Source organism: Leopardus geoffroyi, chromosome B3, assembly GCF_018350155.1.
Source record: "Leopardus geoffroyi isolate Oge1 chromosome B3, O.geoffroyi_Oge1_pat1.0, whole genome shotgun sequence".
Lineage (NCBI taxonomy): Eukaryota > Metazoa > Chordata > Mammalia > Carnivora > Felidae > Leopardus > Leopardus geoffroyi.
In genome coordinates, this window is record NC_059337.1 from 117,792,344 (window position 1) to 117,816,404 (window position 24,061).

At 39.7% G+C, this 24,061-nt stretch overlaps 1 protein-coding gene across 14 annotated transcripts in view; it reads left to right on the forward strand.

Annotated features, from left to right (window-relative positions):
* Positions 1 to 24,061, forward strand: part of RGS6 (regulator of G protein signaling 6) — a 606,196-nt gene that overhangs the window by 407,964 nt on the left and 174,171 nt on the right. For all 14 annotated transcript variants that reach the window (XM_045451433.1, XM_045451428.1, XM_045451431.1 and 11 more), the window contains one exon: positions 7,273 to 7,372. In XM_045451433.1, coding sequence (XP_045307389.1) covers positions 7,273 to 7,372 — 100 coding nt within the window. The remainder of the gene's footprint in view (positions 1 to 7,272; positions 7,373 to 24,061) is intronic.

Here is a 24,061-nt window from a genome sequence, read left to right on the forward strand (position 1 = left end):
TCTCACAAAACGTGAGATCGAGACCTGAGCCAGAATCAAGAGTCAAGAGTCAGACACTTAACCAAATGAGTCACCCAGGCACCCCAAGAAGAATGTTTTATATATATATATATATATATATATATATATATATATATATATATGATGGAATATTACTCAGCCATAAAAACAGAATGAAATCTTGCCATCTGCAACAACATGGGTAGACCTTGAGGGTATTGTGCCAAATGAAATAAGACAGAGAAAGACAAATACCATATGACTTCACTGATATGTGTAAAACAGAGCAAAAGAACCAGCAAGACAAATGGAAACAAACTTAGAGATACAGAGAACAAACTGGTGGCTGCCAGAGGGGAGAGAGGTGCGGGGGGGATGGTGGGAAATAGGCAAAGGGGATTAAGAGGTACAATCTTCTAGTTATAAAATAAATAAGATGAGGGGATGTAATGTACAGCATAGGGAATATAGTCAATAATATTGTAACAACTTGGTGTGGTGACAAATAGTACCTAGACCCTACTGTGGTGACCATTTTGTAATGTATATACATATTGAATTACTGTGTTGCACACCTAAAACTGTAGAACATTGTACGTCCATTATTCTTCAACTAAAAAAAAGAATATAGCACTCATGTCATTCATTCATTCATTCAATTATTCTTTCAATATATATTTACTGAGCACCTACTACTAGGATTAAATGATGAGAAAGTGTAACGGAAAATACAAGTTAAAGTGATAACCAATATAGACGAAAGACAGAGGATCCTATAAGAGCCTATAACAGAGTAATCACTAGAAACCATAGACAGATTCTAAGTAGGGGAGTTAAATGATGAAGTTTTCCTTCACGAGTATCACAGGCTGCGGCCTGGAGAACAGATCAGGGAGAAATCCAGGCCTGCCCAACCATCCTTAATGAATGTTCTTTAATACAGGAACTTTCTGCCAGACAAAGTCAGCCACATTTTCATTCCCCTCTTCCCACGCCTCCATGTGATATAGAGGCTAGATAAACTACCCTCTGCCCAGCGCCCTTTGCAACCACATGTAGCCATGAGACCCTGCTCTGGCCAGTGAGACTAGAGCAGAGATCTGTTGGCATCTTCTGGGAAGGTATATGCTTATTGGATAAAAGGAACAAGTACAGCCGTACCAACACCCCCGCCCTTCTTCCCGCCTTTCTTCTTATTCTGCAACGTGGAAGTGATGCCTTGAGCAGGGGCAGCTCTCTGGCAACCACAAGGGAAAGGCCAAGATGGACATTCACATAGAACTGCATGCCTGCCACGTACGCATTGCTTGTTACGTAGGAAAAATAATCCCCCGTGTTTAGAGGTTGGATTTTTTTGGTTTTTTGTTTTTGCTTTCTAGCAAAAGCATTTTAGACTGATACAGTGATTCAAAAGTCAGTTGAACTGAAAACAGACTAACAGGTATTTCAGTCATTGTTGTAGCTAACACAAGGAATCTCCAGCCTCCCCTCCTGCCACTGAAATCACAGTCCTTTGAACAGGATAGCAAAAAAGGGAGGGGAGGTCCCCTTTTGAAGACCTCTGAAAATACTATTCCTTAGTGTTTCCGTGTGAAGCTTGTTGGGAGCCCACACTTGGTTCTGCTGTCACAACCTTAACTTTGAGTCTCGAGGCCTGAGTCTTTCTGAAACGTATTAGTCCCTTATGGAAGGGAACAGACTGTCTTTTACCCACTTTTGTAACCGTAGAAACTAAAACTACCTGGCACTTTGTAGGTGCTCAATAAATATCCACTAAACCAGTAAGGGAAGCTGAGTACATTTAAGTAGAGAATAGCAGTGTGCTATGTTTTTAAAAATAAAAATGAGACCTAGCCTGATCTTATGGAACACATATGGGACAGAGCATGCTCAGTGAAGCATACACATTTTGGATTAAGAAATATGATTATCATTTGCCACCTCTGATTCCTGCCTCTGGGCTGATAAGATGTGTCCAAAGAGTCATTTTCACTCATTCCCGGACACCAGAACAGAAGGCGTCTTTAATGAAATGCGGGAGCCGAAGTGACAGGCTTTAGAAGCTAGAAACAGGCAATTGATGGCAAAGTCAAGATGAAATCCTTCAGTAGAAAAGACCTCATGCCTGAGGCATACTTTCTGTGTTAAAGTTGTTGTGGATTTTGTTTGTTTGTTTTTGTTTTTTAAATGGCAACATAGTTTACCTATTCTCGAAGATTTTTAATTTTCCACCGAGGAAAAATTGGAGGAGCTAAATAAATTCATTCACTAGATCATTAATTTACACAAACAAAAGTAATACTGTCCTCTGGTCATTTCTGTCAGGAGCGCCATCTATATAAGCAGAGATGGGCAGGCATGGAACTGATCAATAAGGAGCAGCATTGGGGCCTCTTTGGATCATGACTGTATCTGGCTTCTGATGTCGTTTGTCCAAAACGATTTCTGAAAACATCAAAACTCCCCAGTCCCGCTCAGCACCCTACTTTGCACCTCAGCACAGAGAAGCATTCTGCATGGGGTGGCCTGGCAGATGGGCCGCGTGGAGAATGGGAAGCCAGAGGCCTGATTGCCTGTCCTGTCCTTTTCTTGCAGACACTGCTTTGCATTGGTCAAGTCAGAGAAGTCTCTTGTGTCCTGGGACTAGAAGTCTCAGTTTACCAACCAGACCTATCACTGTAGATGAGGGCAGTAAAGTCCAGAGAGGTTAAATCACTTGTCCAGGGCCAACACAGCAAATCAGTGAGGTTAAGGCTAGCACTTATCACGGGTCTCAGACCAGTGTTCTTCCCACTGTCCTTCTGGGGCCTCCGTTTGTGAAGAGATGATTTTGCTTCTCCTCACTCCTCTCTTACACCCCACAGCTATTTCCGTGAATTATAACATTCCTGTCCCATAACATTCCTCAGTTCAGAGGAAACCCACCCTGTGTGGTGTAATGGTTTCCATTTTTTCTGCTTTTTGGAAGAATGTTCTACCTGCATGCCAGTGCTGAGTTTTGAGTGCCTTTGCAGAAGGGCGTCCTGGTCATTGTGACTCATCCATGCAGAACCGGCTGAGCTTGCCAAGTAGGTTTTTTGCATCACTTGCTGTCAAATAAGAGCCAACCTCTTATTGATTGCCACAGGGGAACATTCTCCCTAATGACACAGAGCTTCATGTTAAAGGATGTCAGCGAATTGATGTTGCCCTTCTCCAGGAGCGAATTGATGTTGTCCTTTTCCAGGAACAAAAAGTGTCAAAAGTTAGATGGGACTGAATAGTCAAGGAAATATAAGTATATACCTTCCCATCTCCCCATTCCCAGCCCAGGAGCTGTGATCTACCAGTAGAGGATAAATCGTGCCAAGACTCGGGGACAAAGAGAGAAAACACAGAGCAGCAAAGCATCAGCAGTCATTGGACGGAAATAAATCCTGAGATGGTTGATAATCTGATTATCTGGATCGATTTCTCTGTTTCCTTCTCCACCCCCTTAGGGCTGGGCTGAACTTCCCCTTCAATGCAAACAGTATTAAGTGCCTTGTAACTCAGGAGCCCTGTCAGCAGACACTGAAAATAAGATGAATCTTGGATTTGATCGAGCTTGGGCATTAGGGTCAGGAAGACTTGGACAAAGATTTGGGCTTTGCCACTTACTAGTTGTCCTTGGGAAAATCACTTAACCTCTCTAAGCCTCAATTTCAACATATTTACTGAGTAACTTTCAGGACCGAGAAATACATTAGTTAATCTATTCAAAATAATACCGAGGATAGTGTTGATCATATGTAGGTGTTCTTCAGGTGTTCTGAAAATGTGTGCCATTATAATTTATATAAGCTCCTGGAGCCCACTTTTGATTTTTTGATAGGTCTGTACTCTTAGCATTTTACCAGAAACCATGACCAAAAAAAAAAAAAAAAAAAAAAAAAAAAAAAAAAAATATATATATATATATATATATATATATACACACACACACATATATATATGTGTATATATATATATGTATATATGTATATATATGTGTGTGTATATATATATATACATATATACATATATACATATATATATATATATATACATATATATATATATATATATTCAAAAGCAGTATTATTAGCTGATGTTGCAATGGACCGTGCTCTGGAACCAACCTCAGCTATCACAGATTTTCCTGACACAACAACAGAATGGGCTACAGAGGAGTATAAGGCCCTAAGAATTTTTAAGAAAATGGTAGGTGGTGTAATTGGAATTTCTAGATTCTTAAAAAGCATTGGATTTTAGGATACCCGACCTCCAGGACTCATTGATTCTTATTATTAAGCGTTTGTGTGGCTTCAGCAATTTTTGATAAGTGCATTTATTTTAGAGCCCTGTTGTATCAGTAAGCTAGAGCCACGATTCTTCTGCATAGCAAACCACCCAAACTCAGGGACATACAAAATAAGCTCATGGGTGTGCAGGTCAACTGAGGTTTGACCTGTCTAGCTATGTGTTGGGTCCCTTCTGCTCCAGACGTGTCTCACCCTCCTTGGAACAACAGCTATCTGATATAGGAGGGCAAGAGAAGAGGCTGAGCATGACCATGCAGGTGCATCGAAAGCCTCTGCTCACATCATGTTCAATATCCTCCCATTTGCCAGGCGAGTCACATGGCCCAAGCCTAAAAGTCAAGGGGCAGACTCCCTGCTCATCATGATGAGGCCAGGGCAAGGACTTGGGTATATATTCATACTATGGAGGATTCAAGAACGGGGGACCAATGAACATTCTTTCACCCATCTGGTGTTGTAAACTATTGCTGCAATGTAATTCCCTCTCTGGTCACTTAAGGGGGTTATCCTTTTGACCTAGCTGTAACCTCTGATAAATAATATACCTCTTGGCACATAGTGAGCCCACATGAAAAGAGAAGTCCTCTTTAATAAATACATCCTTTTAAGATTCAGTGGTGTGGTGCAATGACTAACGAATCGTGGAGGCTTCCTCTGCATAGCCAGTCTTTAAATCCAGCCCACATCAGCAGAGACTGGAAATTGTTATCATCTAATGACAAGTCAGGTATCTAACTGAATTGAAATATTGGCTTCCCTCCAATTCCCAATGATTTTGAGTCCATTTTATTAAAAGCATCAGTGTAACTGATACTTCTGGCTTCAGATAGCACACTAGATCAAAAGCATAGATTACCTTGAAAACATGACCATTTTTCCTAGGAATAACTCTCCTTGGCTATCAGTAAGGAATATTCAGACTACTCTGAATCATTGGGTTGAGTTTAGGGGCAGCAAGGCAGGGCACTAGCTGAAACTATTACCAGGAATGTGGATGAAAATTTTTCTTTTCCTGTCATTTAATAGGTCTTCAGAGACTTACCTTTATTTTTAGCATGATATATTCATCCACTCCCTAAAGGGCCAGGAACTTAAGATTCTTTCTCATTATCAGTACTTCTCAGGAAAACCCAGAAATATCCAAAGGAAAATGGTCTCCCTGCTCGGCTGCTTTTATGGGAATCTTATTGGGTGGCAGAGCAGCCCAGGGGTAAGAAGCCTGAGATCTAAGGTCTGTGGCTACGTTTAAACTCAGATCCACAAATGGGTAGCTGTGTGACCTTGGCAAGGTTGCTTAACTTCTGTGGCGGTCATTGACACTGTTAATAGATGGTCAGTTCCCCTCCCCTCTTGGCACCAAGAACACTGGAACCCTGGCTTCTTTGTGGGTGGGTGGTGCTGTGTAACTAGATCTGGTCAAAGAATTCTGAGCAAAGGTGTCACATGTAACTTCTTGGCTATAGCATTTAATAACCAATACCAGATTCTCCAGAATTCTCTCTTGTCCCTTTAGCACAATGACGAGCAACATTCAAGATGGTAGCCATTCCATCAGCCTAGTAACTACAATAGGCAGAGTCCCCCTGGTGACCTGTGATAGACTTGAGCCATGAGAGAGAAATAAACACGGCTGTACTGAGCCATTGGGAATTTGACGGTTGTTACAATAACTTAATCTGGTCTACCCTGGTTGATACACCTCACTAGATCTTTTTATCTGAAAAATGAGGATAACAGTGGAATCTAGATTATTAAGTAATCATAAACATTAAATAGGATAATATTGTATGATACTTAGAATAACACCTAGCACATAATAAATTCTTAATATATTTTAGCTATTATATATTATTATCAAGTTATTCTGTATCCTAACCTCATTATTTATTTTTAACAAGTTATTTATGTCTATCAAACAAGTTGCCATATGACTTTGAGAAAGTCAACCTCAACCTGCAATTGCCAGTATGTTAGACTAGATGGGCTATAGTTTTAAATCTCTAGACTTAAAATTTTATGCATCTTTGATAGAAGCACTCCGAGAATCCGTTTCACAGATATTCTTTTGCTTAGGGAAATAAGATGTGTAATAAAACTAAACCTCCTCTTCTCCCCTATTCCAGTCGCTCCCTACCCCCACCTCCTCAAACAATAAGATCTATGTCCTTGTCACAGATTGTTCTGTATCCTATTCTGAAGCTTTCTGCCCAGGAAATTACATCTGACTTGTAGATTCTTAGCTACAAATTGGTTTCCCAATTTAGGCACCTAAATCCTTAATAGTCCGTCTCCTCTGTCTGTTCTGTTTTCAATATATGTACATAGCAACTTGTTTTATTAATAAAATCTAACTGACTTCAAGCCACAACCCACCGTGGTCTTTCTTTTGACAATGTGACTTATTTAGTCCAAAAGGAAAGGATTCTGTCTTTTGTTCCACTTTAGTCCTGGCTTAAGGTGACCACCCTCACACCACCACAAACAACCACTGAAACCTGTCCTCCGACTTCTCTGAATCAGAACTTTCCATGTCTTTATTTTTTCTCCTGTGTGACTCTGGCTGGCTCCTGCACTGGTCCCAAAGACCAGATGGTTCATATTGTCCAGGCTATGTATAAACCCAATTTGGGAAAGAGGAGGAATCATTGCAGACATATTGAATTACATGGTGGATCTCATTATTTCTCCCTCCTTACCTTCTTGATCTCAGAGTCTGTTCTTATAGACCACGTTTTATGTTCTTGTATATAACCTCATGGCCTCATCCCATCCCCAGTGCTTGGTTTATTGCAGATCCTGCTACTATGTTTATTGACTGCCTAGGTGGAGGCTGTTTTTTTTATGTCTATTGTTGGCATTCATGTTCATACATGTTCATTATGGCTGTTAATAAAGGTATCATTTATCATTACTTTATGGGAGAAAATGACACTTCCTTATTCTCTTTCAGATTGAAGACATCATCACAAAGATGCAAGATGACAAGACAGGGGGTGTGCCCATCAGAACAGTCAAGAGCTTTCTCTCCAAAATTCCCAGTGTCGTTACAGGTAAACTTTCTCCTTACAAGGTGTTGGTGGCAATAGGAAAAGGCCACGGAAGAGTTGTATAGTGCTGATTGTGATATGGGGTGTGTCTAAAGATTTGTGAATAGTAAAGATGATATTCAATGTGCTTCTTAGACAAAGTCCAGTTGTGGTCATGGTTTCCAGAAGAAGCTGCTCTTTGCCAATGATTAAGGATGGTTTTGCCATGACCACCCTTCCGTGTATAGGTTGAGGCTTCTGGAAAGAAGCTCATTACTGAACTGAATAGCCCATCAGCAATTTAGCCTATGAGATGTACACAAGCACAGGCATATTAAAGAAATGATTTTAGATTTAAATAAGCTTTAAGAAAGTCTTATGTTCAAATTCTACCAAATGCTTTTATTTTTAAGTTTTTCAACTGACTGTACTTGAACTCTTGGAAGAAGTGGTTTTAGAATAGTTTTTCTGCATTACTTTGGGGATTTGGTGTGTTTTGTATGCTTGGACATTTCTTCAAAAATTAATTATGAAGTATATCAAACACATGGGTATAGTTTCAAGTATAATACTAAAATAGGCCACATGTGTCTACCAGCCTGCTTCCTAAGTAACACATCACCAGTATCTTAGGCCCCTTATGGGCCTAATGGATGACATCTGCCTCCCTTCCCACAGTAGGTAACCTCTATCTACTCTTATCCTGATCAGTTTGTTGCCTTTCTTCATAATTTCACCACATAGGCTTGTATCGTATCTAAACAAACAACCAAATAAATTAAGATAAAATTTTAGAGAGTTCTCTCATCATCAAAATCTAGTTATTCGCTTTCCAAATGTGGGGAGCCAGAAGGCTTCAGTTTCTACTACATACTTATAAAATAATCAAGATAAAAAGTCCTGACAACACCAAGGGCTGGTGAGGCTATGGAGCAACTGGAACGCTCACACATTGCTGGTGGGAAGGTAAAAAGTCTGGACATTTCTTATAATACTAAACAAATGCTTACCTTATGACCCAGCAATCCCACTCCTTGGTATTTATACAAGAGAAACAAAAACGTGCACTCAGACGAAAACTCATTAAGTATTTATAATAACTTTATTTGTGATCTCCAAAGCCCAGACACAACCCAAATGTCCTTCGGTGGGTGAAGAAAGAAACAAACTGTGGCACACCCACATTCATCAATAGAAAGGAGTGAACTGTTGATACACGCACCAACTTAGAAAAACCTCAAAGTTATTTTTCTGAGGGGAAGAAGCCAGTCTCAAAAGATTACATCCTGTAGGATTCCATTTACATGACATTCTAAAAAATTCCAAAACTACAGTGACAGAGAACAGATAGATCAGTGGTTGACAAGGATTAAGAACTGGGGAAGGGCATGACTATAAAGCGATCACACAAAGGAATTTTATAAGGTTACAGTGGAACTATCCTGTATCCTGATTGTGGTGGTGGTGGTGACATTAATCTATACATACGTCAAAATTCATAGAACAGCATACACACAGCATACACACACACACAGAGTCAATATGTGTATGTTACCTTAAAAAATAAATATACTCAACTGAGGCACGCATAAGTATCCTAACTCATTATTCAGACTGTCACTGTTTAAACTCAGGTGCCAAATAGATCTGGATAATGAAGGTTGATTGTATTGTTAGTATGCTCTGATTTTGAAATTTTTCTAAATGGAATTATAATATTGGCTATGATATATTATTTTTTCATACACTTCTGGATTTTGTTTGATAAAATGTTGTTTAGGATTGTTAATCAATTTTCACGGGACGATGTGTTTATTGCTTTTCTCACTTACCCTTCTTGCTGCTTTGGGTATCAAATTTATGTTAGATTCCTAAGATGAATCATGGAGTATATTTCTTTTGTTGATATCATAGTGGTTCTCTGAAAAATGTTTTTCTCTTTAATCTAGATTTTAGGTGTTTACTTTCAATTATTTTATTTTTTTATTTCCTGAATTTCCATCTGGTTCTTTCTCCAAAATACTTGGTCATTCATTCCACACATATTTCTTGGGTGTTTGCTATTCTAAATATTGCTGGCCAGTGGGAATTCAGAAATAAATGAAACAGCTAAAAATTTCTGTTCTCATGGAATTTTAGATTCTAGTGGAGGAGACAACAAAATAAATAAGAAAAACCCGTAGAATTTTAGGTAATGATAAAGGTCAAAGAGAAAAATAAAGTATGAAAGGTGGATGATGGAGTCACAACTCTGAAACAGGTGGCCAAAGAAGAATTCCCTGAGAAGGTAACATTTGGGTAAAGATGGAGGGGAGATGAAGGATTGAGTCATGTGGATATTGAGGGAAAGAGCATTCCAGAAAGCAAGTGCTAAGTCTCTAAGGCAAGTGTGTTCTTGCATACAGAGGAACTAAGAAAAGGGACCCAGAGTAGAGTGAAAAAATGAAAGGGTAATAGGGATGAAGTCAAAGTGATAATGGTGACCATGATCATGCAACCTCTTGGTCACTAAAAGGCCACTGGAGAACTTTAAACATGAGCTGTCATGTTCTGACACAAGATCATTACATTGCATTCTGCATACCCTGGGGAGTCAGGAAACTGGCAAAAGTGGTAGTCAGACTAGGCTATCAGCATGGGAGACGTGTGAAGTGATCAGATTCCAATTCAAGTTTGAGGGCAGAATAAACAGTATTTGGGGAAAGATTGGATGTAGGATATGAGAGAAAGAAAGGAATCAATGATGACTCTGCACTTTTGGTTTCACGCAACTGGAAAAATGGAGTTGGCATTAATTTTGAGGAGGAAGACTGTGAGTGGGGAAGGGGGTTTGTTTCTTTGTTTAGCTGAAGTGTAGGAAATTAAAAGGTCCATTTTAGACATACTAAGTTTTATGGACCTACTAGACATTCAACTGGAGACGACAAATAGGCACTTGGGTGTGTGGATCTAGATTTTAAGGGAGAGCCTGAACTGGGCACATGAGTCATTAGAATATAAGTGATATTTAAAGCCATGGGATTAATGACCTCACACCAAGGGATTGAATGTAAACAGAAAACAGTCCAAGTCCTACAACTTGGGATACTCTAACATTTGAGGGTTATGGAGAGACGAAGAAATCAGCAAAAGAAAGTGAAAAGGAGCAGCTGGAGACAAAGAGGAACATCAGGAGGACATGGTCTCTTGGAAGCCAGATTTTCTAGAAAGTGCTTCAGGAAAGAATATGCCAAAAGATGCTGATAGTCATGTAAGATAAGGACTGAGAATCACCCATTGAATTTAGCGACAATTGAATTCAACTGCTGACCTTGATAAGTGCATATTCCATGAAGCATTTGGCAGGGGAGAATGGCAAAAAGCCTTATTGGAGTGGGTTCAAGTCAGAATGGGAGGAGAAATATTTGAGGTAGTGAGTATAATTAATCTTTGAAGGAGTTCTCCTTAAAAGGAAGAAATGCAGGAGGATCTAGACGGGTGAATGAAGTCAGGACACGTAGGTTTTTAAATAATGTGAAAGTGACAGTATGCTTGTATGATTAATGGCAATGACTCAATAGGGGGAGAAAAATGGTGCAGGAGATGGAGGAAAATTTCAAGAAGCGATATCATTGAGCAGGTAAGAGATTGAATGTAATGCAAGACAATTGGGGAGCTCTAGCTAAAAGCATGTACAATTCATTCATAGGAAGACAAATGGAGGTGCAGTAGATGCACAGAGGTACAAATAAACATGATGGCGGAAGGGGGGGAGCTTGTAGTAGTTTTCTTTTCACTGCTTCTATTTTCTTAGTAACATGAAAAGGAAAGAAGGTAGAGATATTAGGTTTGAGAAGAGATCAGAAGCCATGCAATAGTCGTCTAGGGGTCTAAAGAGATTGACTGGACTAAGGAAATAGAGTTTTGACTGTGAGGTAGCATTAAGGACCCTCTTGAGATTATTAATATTTATGAACTTAAAGAGAGGCAATTTCTCCAGCCACATTTAGCTCTCTGGGTTTGGACATGTATCAGGTAGAAAGGTGGACTTAATTAAGGCTCTCGCAAGTATGAAGAGTATGATAAATCAAGGGAAAGGCAAGAGAGTAACTGAAATGATTGACCATTAAATTTTAACTGAGCAAGGATGGAAGTGAAACATGAGATGGGTGAGGAATAGTGGAGAGTAGTCATGACCATAAACTGTAGGTCTAGTGGAAAAGAGTTTTGGAGTTGGAGGCCAAAGTAAGAGAGCTGGAAATGTAGGGGATGGTGTTTGGATAGCAGAATTTTTTTAAAGGGCATTCTTCTAGGTTTTTTAGATTTTTTTATGTTTATTATTTATGTTAGAGAGAGAGAGAGAGAGAGGGAGAGGGAGAGGGAGAGGGAGTGAGTGGGGGGGAGGGGGGCAGAGAGAGAGGGAAACACAGAATTTGGAGCAGGCTCCGGGCTCCGAGCTGTCAGCACAGAGCCTGACGCAGGGCTCAAACTCACAAACCGTGAGATCATGACCTGAGCCAAAGTTGGAAGCTTAACCAACTGAGCCACCCAGACATCCCTAGCAGAATGTTTGAAATTGGGATTATGGGAATAAGTGACTGAGATAGAATAGAGGGCAAGATCACTAGAAGAGAGGAGGTCAAGGAACCAAGGGGCCATGATTTGGGGAAACTGGGCTATGTGGGTATTGAAATCATGAGTGGGGGATAGTTAGAGGCAGTGATTGTGAGTCTGTGATTAAAATCTTCATGGAATAAAAGACAGAGGCCTAGGCATCAGTAGATGACTTCACAACAAGAGGAATAGATGATTTAATCTGATGTCATGAGAGTCAAAGCTAAACGTTTTTTTGGAGAAGAGGTGGGGAAAGAAGACATGAGAAGCTAGAGGGTCACTTACCTGCCTTCAAATGCCATGGTGTGTAGAGCATGGGAGAGAAAATAGCCACCACCTCAGAGAGCCACAGGGAACCAGAGCCACTGAGGAAGAAAAAGATGAAAGAAAAATTAACTGAAAAGGATGAGGATATGAAAAATTTTATTTAGGATTGACCATGAGCTCCAGAGGGCAAGGAAAAGCATTTCAGGAAATGATGCATACATGACCTGGGTAATTAATGTCCATTATTGCTATGTACCAGGCACTAGAGTAGTCACAGGACGTGTAAAAATAAATGAAAACCTGATCTCTGCTTTTCGAAAGCTGTTAATCTAATGAGAGAAACAGACACAGGTAGACCAATAATTATATGAGCTATGTATTCTAATAGCAAAATGAACAAAGCCCAGAGGAAAGAATTGTGAGTTTTCCTTGGGTAAGTCTAGAACATTTCTCTAAGGATGTATGTCATTTTTTTCAATGTTTATTCTTGAGAGAGAGAGATTGAGCACAAGCAGGGGAGGGGCAGAGACAGAGGGAGACACAGAATCCAAAGCAGGCTCCAAGCTCTGAGCTGTCAGCGCAGAGCCCTACACGGGGCTTGAACCCACGAACCATGAGATCATGACCTGAGCCGAAGTTGGACGCTTAACCAACTGAGCCACTCAGGTGCCCCAAAGGATGTATATCAGTTTTTATTGCTACATAACCAACCATCACAAGTCATAATGATTTTTTTATTTCTCATGATCAGGATTGTTTGAATTGGCAATCCAGGTGGGTTCTCCTGCTGTTCTCACCCATGAAGCCCTAGTCATCTGATGGTTCAATTGAGATTAGAGGTCTACGATGGCCTTACTCATTTGTTTGGTAGTGGTGCTTACTCTTAGATGGCACTTCAGTTCTCTTCCATATCACCTTGTATCCCTCCTCCAGTAAGTTAGACTGGGCTTCTTCACAGCCTGATGGTCTCAGAGTTCCAAGGGAGAAAACTGCAAGGTTTCTTAAGGTATAAGCTCCAGAACTTATGCAATGTCAAGTACATACAGTCTGTTCTTCAAAGCACATCACAAGACCAGCCTAGATTGAGGAGGATGGGGAAACCAACTCTACCTTCTGGTGTAGGAGTAGAATGACACATTGACATAGGGAGACATGACTCTTTGGAGGTCATTATTATAATGATCCACCACATGAAATAATTTTAGAACTGGATCTTAAACATAAGTTGAAAACGGAGGAAGGTCATTCTGGGCAGAAAAAATTGAATTTTCATGGCCCAAATGCATGAAAACTATGCCAGGTTGCAGCAAAGATGAGCTTGCTTATGTGGTTGTAATTTATTTTTTTATTATTTTTTTAATGTTTATTTATTTTTGAGAGAGAGAGAGACAGAGCATGAGCAGGGGAGGGGCAGAGAGAGACAAGGAGACACAGAATCTGAAGCAGGCTCCAGGCTCTGAGCTGCCAGCACAGAGCCCAACGTGGGGCTCGAACTCATGAACCATGAGATCACGACCTGAGCTTAACCGACTGAGCCACCTAGGCATCCCATGTGGTTGTAATTTAAAACACACTTATGTGCGTATGTGTTTGAAGAGAAGAGCACATTGGCAGAACACCCAGAGGAATTAAACGGATGTGAGACTTAATCTTAATAATGGATTATAAATGAACTTGACTTATAGACTTTATCCCAAAGGCAATGGTTTTAAATAAGAAGGACATCACATCCATGTGTTAGAAGCAGGAAGAAACAGGGAGTGTAAAGACTAGTTAGTGAATCTTTAGATGGAGGAGTCTAAGCAGGAAATAAGAAGGGCTGTGTTTAGAACAGCCACAGTATCAGCTGGAACCACAGCTTTAGAGCCACATCTCATTCAATCTTCATGAAAATCCTATAAGGTAGGAACTGTTATTATCTCCATTTTACAGGTGAGTAACCTGCTAATTCAAGAGCCTAAGTTACTTTTCCAAGGTTACACAGCTAGTCAGTAGCAGGACCTCTGCCTCCAGGGCCTACCTGTGAAAGAATAGTAACTATAAGATTCAAGACACCTGAAGGAAAGATAGAATGTAGAATTGATAGGACTTGGTGACTAGGTGCAGGGCAAAGGGGAACTCATTCAAAATAGGATCCCAGTTTACATGATGGGTTGAATACATTCATCTTTTTCTCTTTTGAAACCCCACAAAAATCAAAATAAAGGATTTTTAAAGATGCAATCCCAAAGTTGGAGGCCATTATGGTAACAATCCAATGTGAAAAGTGAACATCCTTGGATTAAATATCCTTGAAAAGATAATCCAGTACAAAAACAATCAATGCCTCGCTCTCCAGATGTGCACATATGTGAGAGACTCGTGGAGAAATGTTTCCCAACACAGACAGTAACAACAAAATTCAGAGATCTGAAAAGCAGACGGGTACATGGTAGCTGGCACAGCTCTGAAGCAACCATCACTAGTCAGTGGGAAAAGCTAAAAAAATTAAAAAAACCTCAATTTATATGATAGAGTCCTCAAGAGGCTCAGACACTGGTAGTTCTATCTAGTTAGAATGCATTTGGCCAACATACTCACCTTCTCCTTAACCACCACTGCATGGACAAATCATTAACTCAGTGCCTACTGTTGAGGACCATCGGGTCCCACACTCCCAGCACACCTCAGGCTGGAGTTGAGGTTGTCCCTAACACCCGTTAAACTCCAGGACAAAAGGTAAATCTCATGCTCAACCTGTTCAAAGTCTCAAACATGATATTCAGCCAGCACCTGCTGTGACACAGAGAACGGCTAGCAATTGGAATACAGGAACCTCATTTGGCAATGTCAAAAAACACAGAAGAACTTAAGTCTGCACCAGTGGGTATTCAGCAGCCACAGACTGAAACAGAATTTAGCTGTAAGGTTGTTGGATGGAGCCACAGCTGTAGCCAATCCTATGAGCAACATGTTTAAACCCATACCCAGAGTGCTAGCACCAACACAGAATCCCAAGCTGTTTACCTCCACCAACCATCTCTAGAGAAGAACCTGGAATGATATTTTCGGAACACCTTATGCCTCTTCACCTTCCTAAAGTTACAGGTACTAGAGTAGAGAGCTACATCCAAAGAAAATCTAGATCGCTGAGACCTTCGGGTACCAAATCCAAGGTGGAAATCCACAAATATATGGCCACTCCGTTACTGTGCCAATGGATATTGTGTGTACAGAACAGTAATCACTCCATATGACAACTCCCCCCCCCACCCTCCAGGCATCAGCCTCCATCAATCTTTCTAAGCTTTAGTGAAATAGCCAATCACCCATCACAAACCAGCAGATACCCTTTCACACATTTTGGGGGTTTTGTCACCAACATTGGAGATTCCCCTTCATGAATAACAGCTGGGAGTAGCTTTCTCTCTTCTGTATCAGGAGGACCCCATTTCCTCTGCAAAGATTAGAAGGTAAAAATTTTAAATGATGGATGAAATGAGTCTTGTGTGACCAACGCAGTGTTTCTATCTCTTGCATTGCTGGACAACCAGCTGTCCATACTTACATGTGGCTACCACCTGAATAAAACAGTGACTACAATGAGAGAAGGCATGAAGATGGAGACAAATATCACAATAATGAGAGTCCTCTGGTGAAGTTGGGAAGTATGAGATTCCTCCCAGATGCCATTTTGATGAGGGGTATGTAAGGTGTGTCTCAGTGCATCCAAGACACCATCACTAAAGAAGTTCTAGAAAGCTACTCATCGCCACTTTCTCAGAAGCATGGTGAAAACCAAAGATGAGAATAACATTAATCTGAAAGTATCCCTGCTAGAAGGACCATCTCTGTGCTGTCCAACAACTACCCTGAGTTGAGAATCTTACCAACTTACCAAGCCATATCAAAGATAAATAAGAAACAACTGTTAGTGACCTACACCGAGTAAAGAAACTAATACACAGGAGGGGCACCTGGGTGGCTTAGTCAGTTGAGCATCCAACTTCAGTTCAGGTCATGATCTCATGGTTTGTGGGTTTGAGCCCCACGTTGGGCTCTGTGCTGACAGCTCAGAGCCTGGAGCCTGCTTCAGGTTCTATGTCTCCCTCTTTCTGACCATTCCCTGCTCGTGTTCTGTCTCTCTCTCTCTCTCTCTCTCTCAAAAATAAAAACATTAAAAAAATTTAATACTAATATACAGGAATATGCAGATATGTATGTTTGTAATAAATCAAATGAGTGAGTCTGGGTGAGAAACTCCAAACTGAAGGTTCTAGAATATAAGGAAAAGGCCCCACATAAAGAATGTATTTTTTTTAAAAAATCAACATTGGAATAAAGGAAAATATACAGACCTAGTACATAGACTAACAAAAAGAATTTGTGAGGAATAAGGGTGTGGGTTATGGGAAGATATAAAAGCTGAACATCGAAATAAAGAAAGCTTTCTACAATTCACAGGTGTCATTAAAGGGGTCCCTGACACCCAGTGACACAAAAAGGTCAGAGTTGAGTGGATGTTATTTCTTTCAGAGGAGCCCCTTTGAAGTAGGCTTTATGGTACATTTGTTTACAACTTTCCTAACGTGTTGGTGTCTATCAGTTGGAATTGGTGACACAAGAGGGGACAGGCATTTCTTGACCTTCCATCTAACAAATCAGATTTATCTGGTTAACTTATGCAGGATCCATAGAGAGCCTGGAGAAAAAGTACCTATTTGGATCATTTATGCTGAAAATAAAACCTTTTCCTGTCATGTTACTCTGTTCCTTTTCTTCTAGCCTTGAAATATATGTTCTAACCTTATTGGTCAGATCTTTATTAATAATAATTATTTAATAAAAATAGATATAATGATTTTTAAATTCCAATGTAGTTAACACACAGTGTTATATTAGTTTGAGGTATAGAATATAGTGATTCAACAATTCCATACATTTTCAGAGCTCATCAAAGTAAGTGTGGTCTCAGTCCCCTTCACCTATTTCACCCTTCCCCCACCCCCTGTAGCCATCTGTTTGTTCTTTGTAGTTAAGAGTCTGTTTTGGGGGTTTGTCTCTTTTCCCCCCATTTTTTAATTTGTTTTGTTTCTTAATTTCTACATCTGAATGAAATCATATGGTATTTGTCTTTCTCTTATTTTGCTTAGTTAGCACTATACTCTCTAGATCCATCCATGTCATTGCAAATGACAAGATTTCATTCTCTTTTATGGCTGAATAATATTCCATTGTATATATGTACCACATCTTTTTTTTTTAATTTTTTTTAATGTTTATTTATTTTTGAGACAGAGAGAGGCAGAGCATGAACGGGGAAGGGTCAGAGAGAGAGGGAGACATAGAATCTGAAGCAGGCTCCAAGCTCTGAGCTGTCAGCACAGAGCCCGATGCAGGGCTCGAACTCACGGACTGTGAGATCATGACCTGAGCTGAAGTCGGACCCTTAACCGACTGAGGCATCCAGGCGCCCCATACCACATCTTCTTTATCCATTTATCTATTGGTGGACACTTGAACTACTTCCTTAGTTTGTCTATCGTAAATAATGCTGTGATAAACATGGGAGTACATATATCCCTTTGAATTAATGTTTTTGTATTCTTTGGGTACATGCTCAGTAGTGTGATTACTGGATCATATTTTAATTCTTTTTTTAATTTTTTGAGGAAACTCCAGTACTGTTTTCCAGAGTGGCTACACCAGTTTGCAATCCCACCAACAGTGCAAGAGGGTTCCTTTTTCTTCACATCCTTGCCAACACTTGTTTCTTGTGTTTTGTATTTTAGCCATTCTGACAGGTGTAAGGTGCTATCTCATCGTGGTTTTGACTTGCATATCCCTGATGATAAGTGACATTGAACATCTTTTCATGTGTCTGTTGGCCATCTGTATGCCTTCTTTGGAGAAATGTCTGTTCATGTCTTCTGCCCACTTTTAATTGGATTATTTCTTGTTTTGTGCTGAATTGGATACGTTCTTTATATATTTTGGATATTAACCTATTATTGGATATGTCATTTGCAAATATCTTCTCCTATTCAGTAGGTTTGTCTTTTAGTTTTGTTAATTTTTTTTCTGTGAAGAATTTTTTCCTCTGTGAAGAATTTTTTTCTGTGAAGAATTTTTTTTTCTGTTAATTTTTTCTGTTCAGGAGACATATCCAGAAAAATGTTGCTATGTCCAATGTCAGAGACATTACTGCCTGTGCTCTCTTCTAGGATTTTTATGGGTTCAGGTCTCACATTTAGGTACTCAATCCATTTTGAGTTTATGTTTGTGTGTGGTGTAAACAAGTGTTCCAATTTCATTCTTTGGCACGTAGCTGTCCACAGTTTTCCCAGTATAATTTGTCGAAGGGACTATCTTTTTCCCATTGAATATTCTTGCCTCGTTTGCTGAAGATTAATTGACCATATAATTGTGGGTTTATTTCTGGGCTCTCTGTCCTGTTCTGTCGATCTACGTGGCTGTTTTTGTGCCAGTCTGTAGTGTTTTGATTACGATAGCTTTGCAGTATAACTTGAAATCTGAGTTTGTGATACCTCCAGTTTTGTTCTTCCCTTTCAAGATTGCTTAGACTGTTTAGGGTCTTTTGTAGTTCCATACAAATTTTAGGGTTGTTTGTTCTAGTTCTGTGAAAAATGCTGTTGGCATTTTGATAGGCATTGCGTTATATCTATAGATTGCTTTGGGTAGTATGGACATTTTAACAATATTTGTTTCTCCAATCCATGAGCATGGAATATCTTTCCGTTTGTTTGTGTCATCTTTACTTCTTTCGTCATAGTTTTATGGTTTTCAGAGTACAAGTCTTTCACCTCCTTGATTAAGTTTATTCCTAGGTATTTTATTATTTTTGGTGCAGTTGTGAGTAGGATGGTTTTTCTTAATTTCTCTTTCTGCTGCTCCATTATTAGAATATAGAAATGCAATGGATTTTTGTATGTTGATTTTGTATCCTGTGACCTGATTGAATTCATTGGTTAGTTTTTTGGTGGGGTCTTTAGGGTTATCTATATATAGTATCATGTCATCTGCAAATAGTGAAAGCTTTACTTCTTCTTTATCAATTTGGATGCCTTTTAATTCCTTTTTCTGTCTGGTTGCTGTGGCTAGGGCTTCCAGTACTAAGTTGAATAAAAATGGTGACAGTGGACATCCTTGTCTTGTTCCTGGATCTTAAGGGGAAAGCCCTCAGTTTTTCACCACGGAGTATGATGTTATCTGTGGGTTTTCCATATATGGCCTTTATTATGTTGAGATATGCTCCCTCTAAAATAAAGGCATTTAATAAAAATAAAAGACTTTTATTGGCCTAACCGTATCAGGATAGGATGGTAAAGGTGGCACTTTTACCTAGCATAAAGACTTGAGGAAGTTTCAGATTTGGGAGCAAAGACACAGGATCAATTTTAGTCACGTTGAGTTAGAGGTTTTGAAGGGACATTTAGGCTGTATTATCCAGGAGACAGTTGGAAGTGAGGAACTGAAGTCCTGGGGAATGTTTTTCATAGGATATATGGATTTATGAATCATCATATCCTAAGTGGCAAGGGGTTTTGGGCTCATGATGCAATTCTAAGATTTGTACATCTTCATGAATAAGCTCTATACCAATCTATCACCTACCCAGCCTGATATAACACATCCCCGTATTCTATGATTTTGAGTTTGAAATTTTCCTGCCAATGTGAAGAAATTATCTTCACTTCTCAGATTAAAACTCATGGGCAAATTCATAGATGTTGCTAGAATGAAGCGAGTGAAGGGGTGCCCATGTCTGTGGGTTAGACATCTTGGGTTTGGGAAGGTTACCCCAAAGAGTAAATGTCCTGAGAAAGGGAATGAATATGGTTAGGAGAAAAAGAGCAAACGTAAGAGATACCCATTAGAATACGACCTCTCCCTAAAAGTGAAAAATTAAGAACTAAAAGATACAAGGCTTAGAAATAAATGACCTTCAGGGAACACAGATGGAAAATAGGAGAGAGAAGAGGTAGTGAAACAAGGAGTAAAAAGAACCCAAGATCAAAAGCCAAGGCTCATTGGCTTTTGGGGGCAAGGCTCATTCATAAGAAATGAAAATCTATGCCAACCTATCTCACCCTCCAGAGGCTTGGTATCTCTGAGCAAATTGCACCCAGAAAAGGCACCTCATGATCACCTTAACCACTTCCTCTTTAGGACAACAGATCAGTGTCCTTGGGTCCTCCCATTTTGTTTTTTTGTTTTTTAATTGTTTAATGTTTTATTTTATTTTTGAGTGAGCATGAGCAGGGGAGGGGCAGAGAGAGAAGGAGACACAGAATCTGAAGCAGGCTCCAGGCTCTGAGCTGTCAGCGCAGAGCCCGATGCAGGGTTTGAGCTCATGAGCCGTGAGATCGTGACCTGAGCTGATGTCAGATGCTTAACCGACTGAGCCACCTAGGTGCCCCTTGGGTCCTCCTTTTTGAATAGTAGGTATCTAACAAAGATGTTGGAGCTAAGATGGTGAGGTTTCTGAGTTTCCAACTTCCAGCCTGCCAGTTCTATCTACTCCCCACTTGCCCTGCATGTGACAGACACATCCTGGGCCGAATGCCTGCCAACTCCAGGAAACTAGCCAGATTGCACGGCCTTGCCCAGCTGTCATAGACAGTCATTCCAGGATAATTCTCTGTCACCTAAATGTCATGAGGAATTTTCCAGGGACTTTAAAGATTATTTTCTTCCAGCCCACCCTCAGAAACACAATTTCCTAGCATGCAAGAGCCATAAGATTCATCTAGTCTCACTTATTCTTGCAGATAGGAAAATTGAGTCCCAGAGACATGATGTAATGTGCTCAGAAATCACACAGCTTGTTAGGGACTGAACCAAGATAGAATCTGGATTTCATGCTACCTTTGCAATGCTGCTTCCATTACTTCATGCAGAAAGTTATAGACTCTTGAATTGGAATAGTTTAGATGACGGATGCATTCCCCCTGAACATGAGAACCACTTGGGTAACTTGTTAAAAAGTACAGATTCCAGGGCCTCCCCAGGGGTCTGGGGTCTATTTTTAACGTCTTCCCAGATTATCTAATACAACCTGTCCGAATTTGGGAATCAGTACAAGCTCCACATTCCTGGCAAGTACTCTCCAGCCTCTGCTTTAATAACCAGCAATGATGAATGTCATCATCTCTCATTTCATCTTTGGACAACTTTGGCTTTTAGGACAAACTTCTTCCTTATAATGGATGGAAACTTACCCACCTTCCCATAGCTTCAATCCATTAGTCCTAATTCTTACATTCTGTATCACAAAGAATAGAGGAATGAATTTGATTAAAAGTACATCCACCTAGCTCTTCCTTAGGAATTTTTATTATACAAATAATTTTCAGACGATATGCTGGGTATATATACACATAGTTTTATTCTGCTTATCTCAACACGTTTCTTCATGTGTACACATCTATCTCTTTTTGTAGTTCACAAATTTATTTTTAATGGCTCTATGTTGACATAGACATTTTAAAGTGTTTTCCTTATGGGTTCTTGGCAATAGAGTTTGGGTGATAGAGCCTGGAGATGTAAACTGCTTCAGTGACGTGCACTGGTAAATGTGTGACCTTTGACCCTCTTTGGGCCTCAGTTTCCTCATCTGTTAATTGATAAGTTTAGATTAAACAATGTGGTCCATGTCGACTTTGCGTATGAAGGCCTGTATGAAGTTACTGCTTTCCACTTAGTTCTTTTGATGTTCTGACTGAATCTAACCCTGGGTTAATCTAGACCATCAGTTTTCTCTTAAACTGTGATGCTTCCAGATGATAAAGTAAGAGAATCTGGTTAGAAAACCTGAGAGTTACCCCAAAATTAATCAACATTCTTGGTCTTTGTTACTCTCCTTCTGCTCCTAAATCACTGAGAGGAAGAGGAACTAAAAAAATGACTTAGAGACAATTTGTTGGGTGCTATAGGAGGCTGAATAGTAGCTTCCAAAGATATCAGTCCCTAATTCTTGAAACCTGCAAATGTTACTTTATGGCGATAAAGGGTCTTTGCATATGTGATTAAGTCAAGGATCTTGAGATGGGGAGATGATCCCAGATTATGTGAGTGAGCCCTGAATGCACTCACATGTATCCTTGTAGAAGAGAGTCAGAGAAAGATTTGATACAGACAAAAGAGGAGGTCATGTGATCACAGAGTTAGAGGTTGGAGTGACATGACCACAAGCCATGGAATGTGGCAGCCACCACCAAAATCTCCCTTAGAGCCTCCAGAGGTGGTGTGACCCTACTAACCCCTTGCGTTTTGGCCTAGTGAAACTGGTTTCAGACATCTGGCCCCCAGAACCATAATAGAAGAAATTTCTGTTGTTTTAAGCTACACAGTTTGTGGTGGTTTATTACAGCAGCCATGAAGAACTAATACAGGGCCCAGATTGCACTAAACACATTGTAGCATGGAAAAAAATGACAGAGTAAGCGATGTCTTAGAAGATTGTGATGTTCTAGGGGCGCCTGGGTGGCTCAGTCAGTTAAGCATCCGACTTCGGCTCAGGTCATGATTTCATGGCTTGTGAGTTCAAGCCCCGCATCGGGCTCTGTGCTGACAGCTCAGAGCCTGGAGCCTCTTCAGATTCTGTCTTTCTCTCTCTCTCTGCCCGTCCTCTGCTCACACTCTGTCTCTCTCTGTCTCTCAAAAATAAATAAAAACAGTAAAAAAAAAATTTTTAAAAAGAAGATTGTGATGTTCTTAATTGAAAAAAAGGCAAAAGTCTATAAATATTTTTTCAAAGTTTAATGGAAAATATAAATTATAATATTCATCCTGAAAAGAAATTGCACTGACATGTACCTATATTGTATAATTACTCAATGAGTAGTTAGCTTAAATTACTTCATAATGCTATAATACAAATTTTATTTGTTCTTGTCTCAATGTAGATACATTTTATATATCCTGAATATTGCTATTATTCCTGTATTTGTGATGAATTCTATTCAATCCATTATTAGTATATAAATATCATTTATTTTTTAATTAGTATGCCAGAATTTATACATGTGTACGTATTATTCCCTTCAAATAGTCACCTTGAGAAGTAGCATATTTATTTTAAGAATGCTGCCATTGCTTTCATTATTTCCAGAATTTCTCTCTGATAAGAGGTTATAGAGCTTCTAGAATTTGCTTAAATATCCTCAACAGAAGCAAAGCCACAAATCTGTATCCATATCCATATGCACACACATACATATATATTGTCAAAATAGATGTTCAGTTTTCTGCTTTGGAGAATAGGGAACTAGTCTACTCAGACCAACTGTCTAGCTGAGAGCAGCTCTAAAATCCAGGGGAAAAAATAAACTTGATGTTATTGGAGAGTTAACAAGAGAATGAAGAATTACTGAGCCAAGATTCATGATAATGTGAAAATCCATAGATATCATCCTGGCTTGGGGACTATTTACACCATGGGGAAATTTGACAATCCAAAGAGGCAACTGGAAAGCTGAGAAGTGCTTTTGATAATATAATGGGAGGAGGATAACTAAAATTGGAGCTGAAAGACCACTGAAGATGGGGATTCTGGTAAATTCTCCACTCTTTGGATCAAGACTCTGAAAGGCTAAAAGTGAAGTAAAAATACTCAATCTCCACACAGAGTGAGGACCAGCTCCCAGTAACTGACACAGACCACAAAAATCTAACTTCTTGACGTTGGTGCAAAGTGATCCCAGGTTGTTAGTGCCCTTCGGCACTGGAAGAAGCAGCGAATTTTATTCTAGTCCTCCAATTATTTCTACCAATGACTTTCCAAACATAAGGGGACATGGTAATATGAATGAGAGCTCATAGAAACAACAGAGGATGGAAACAAACTCAAAG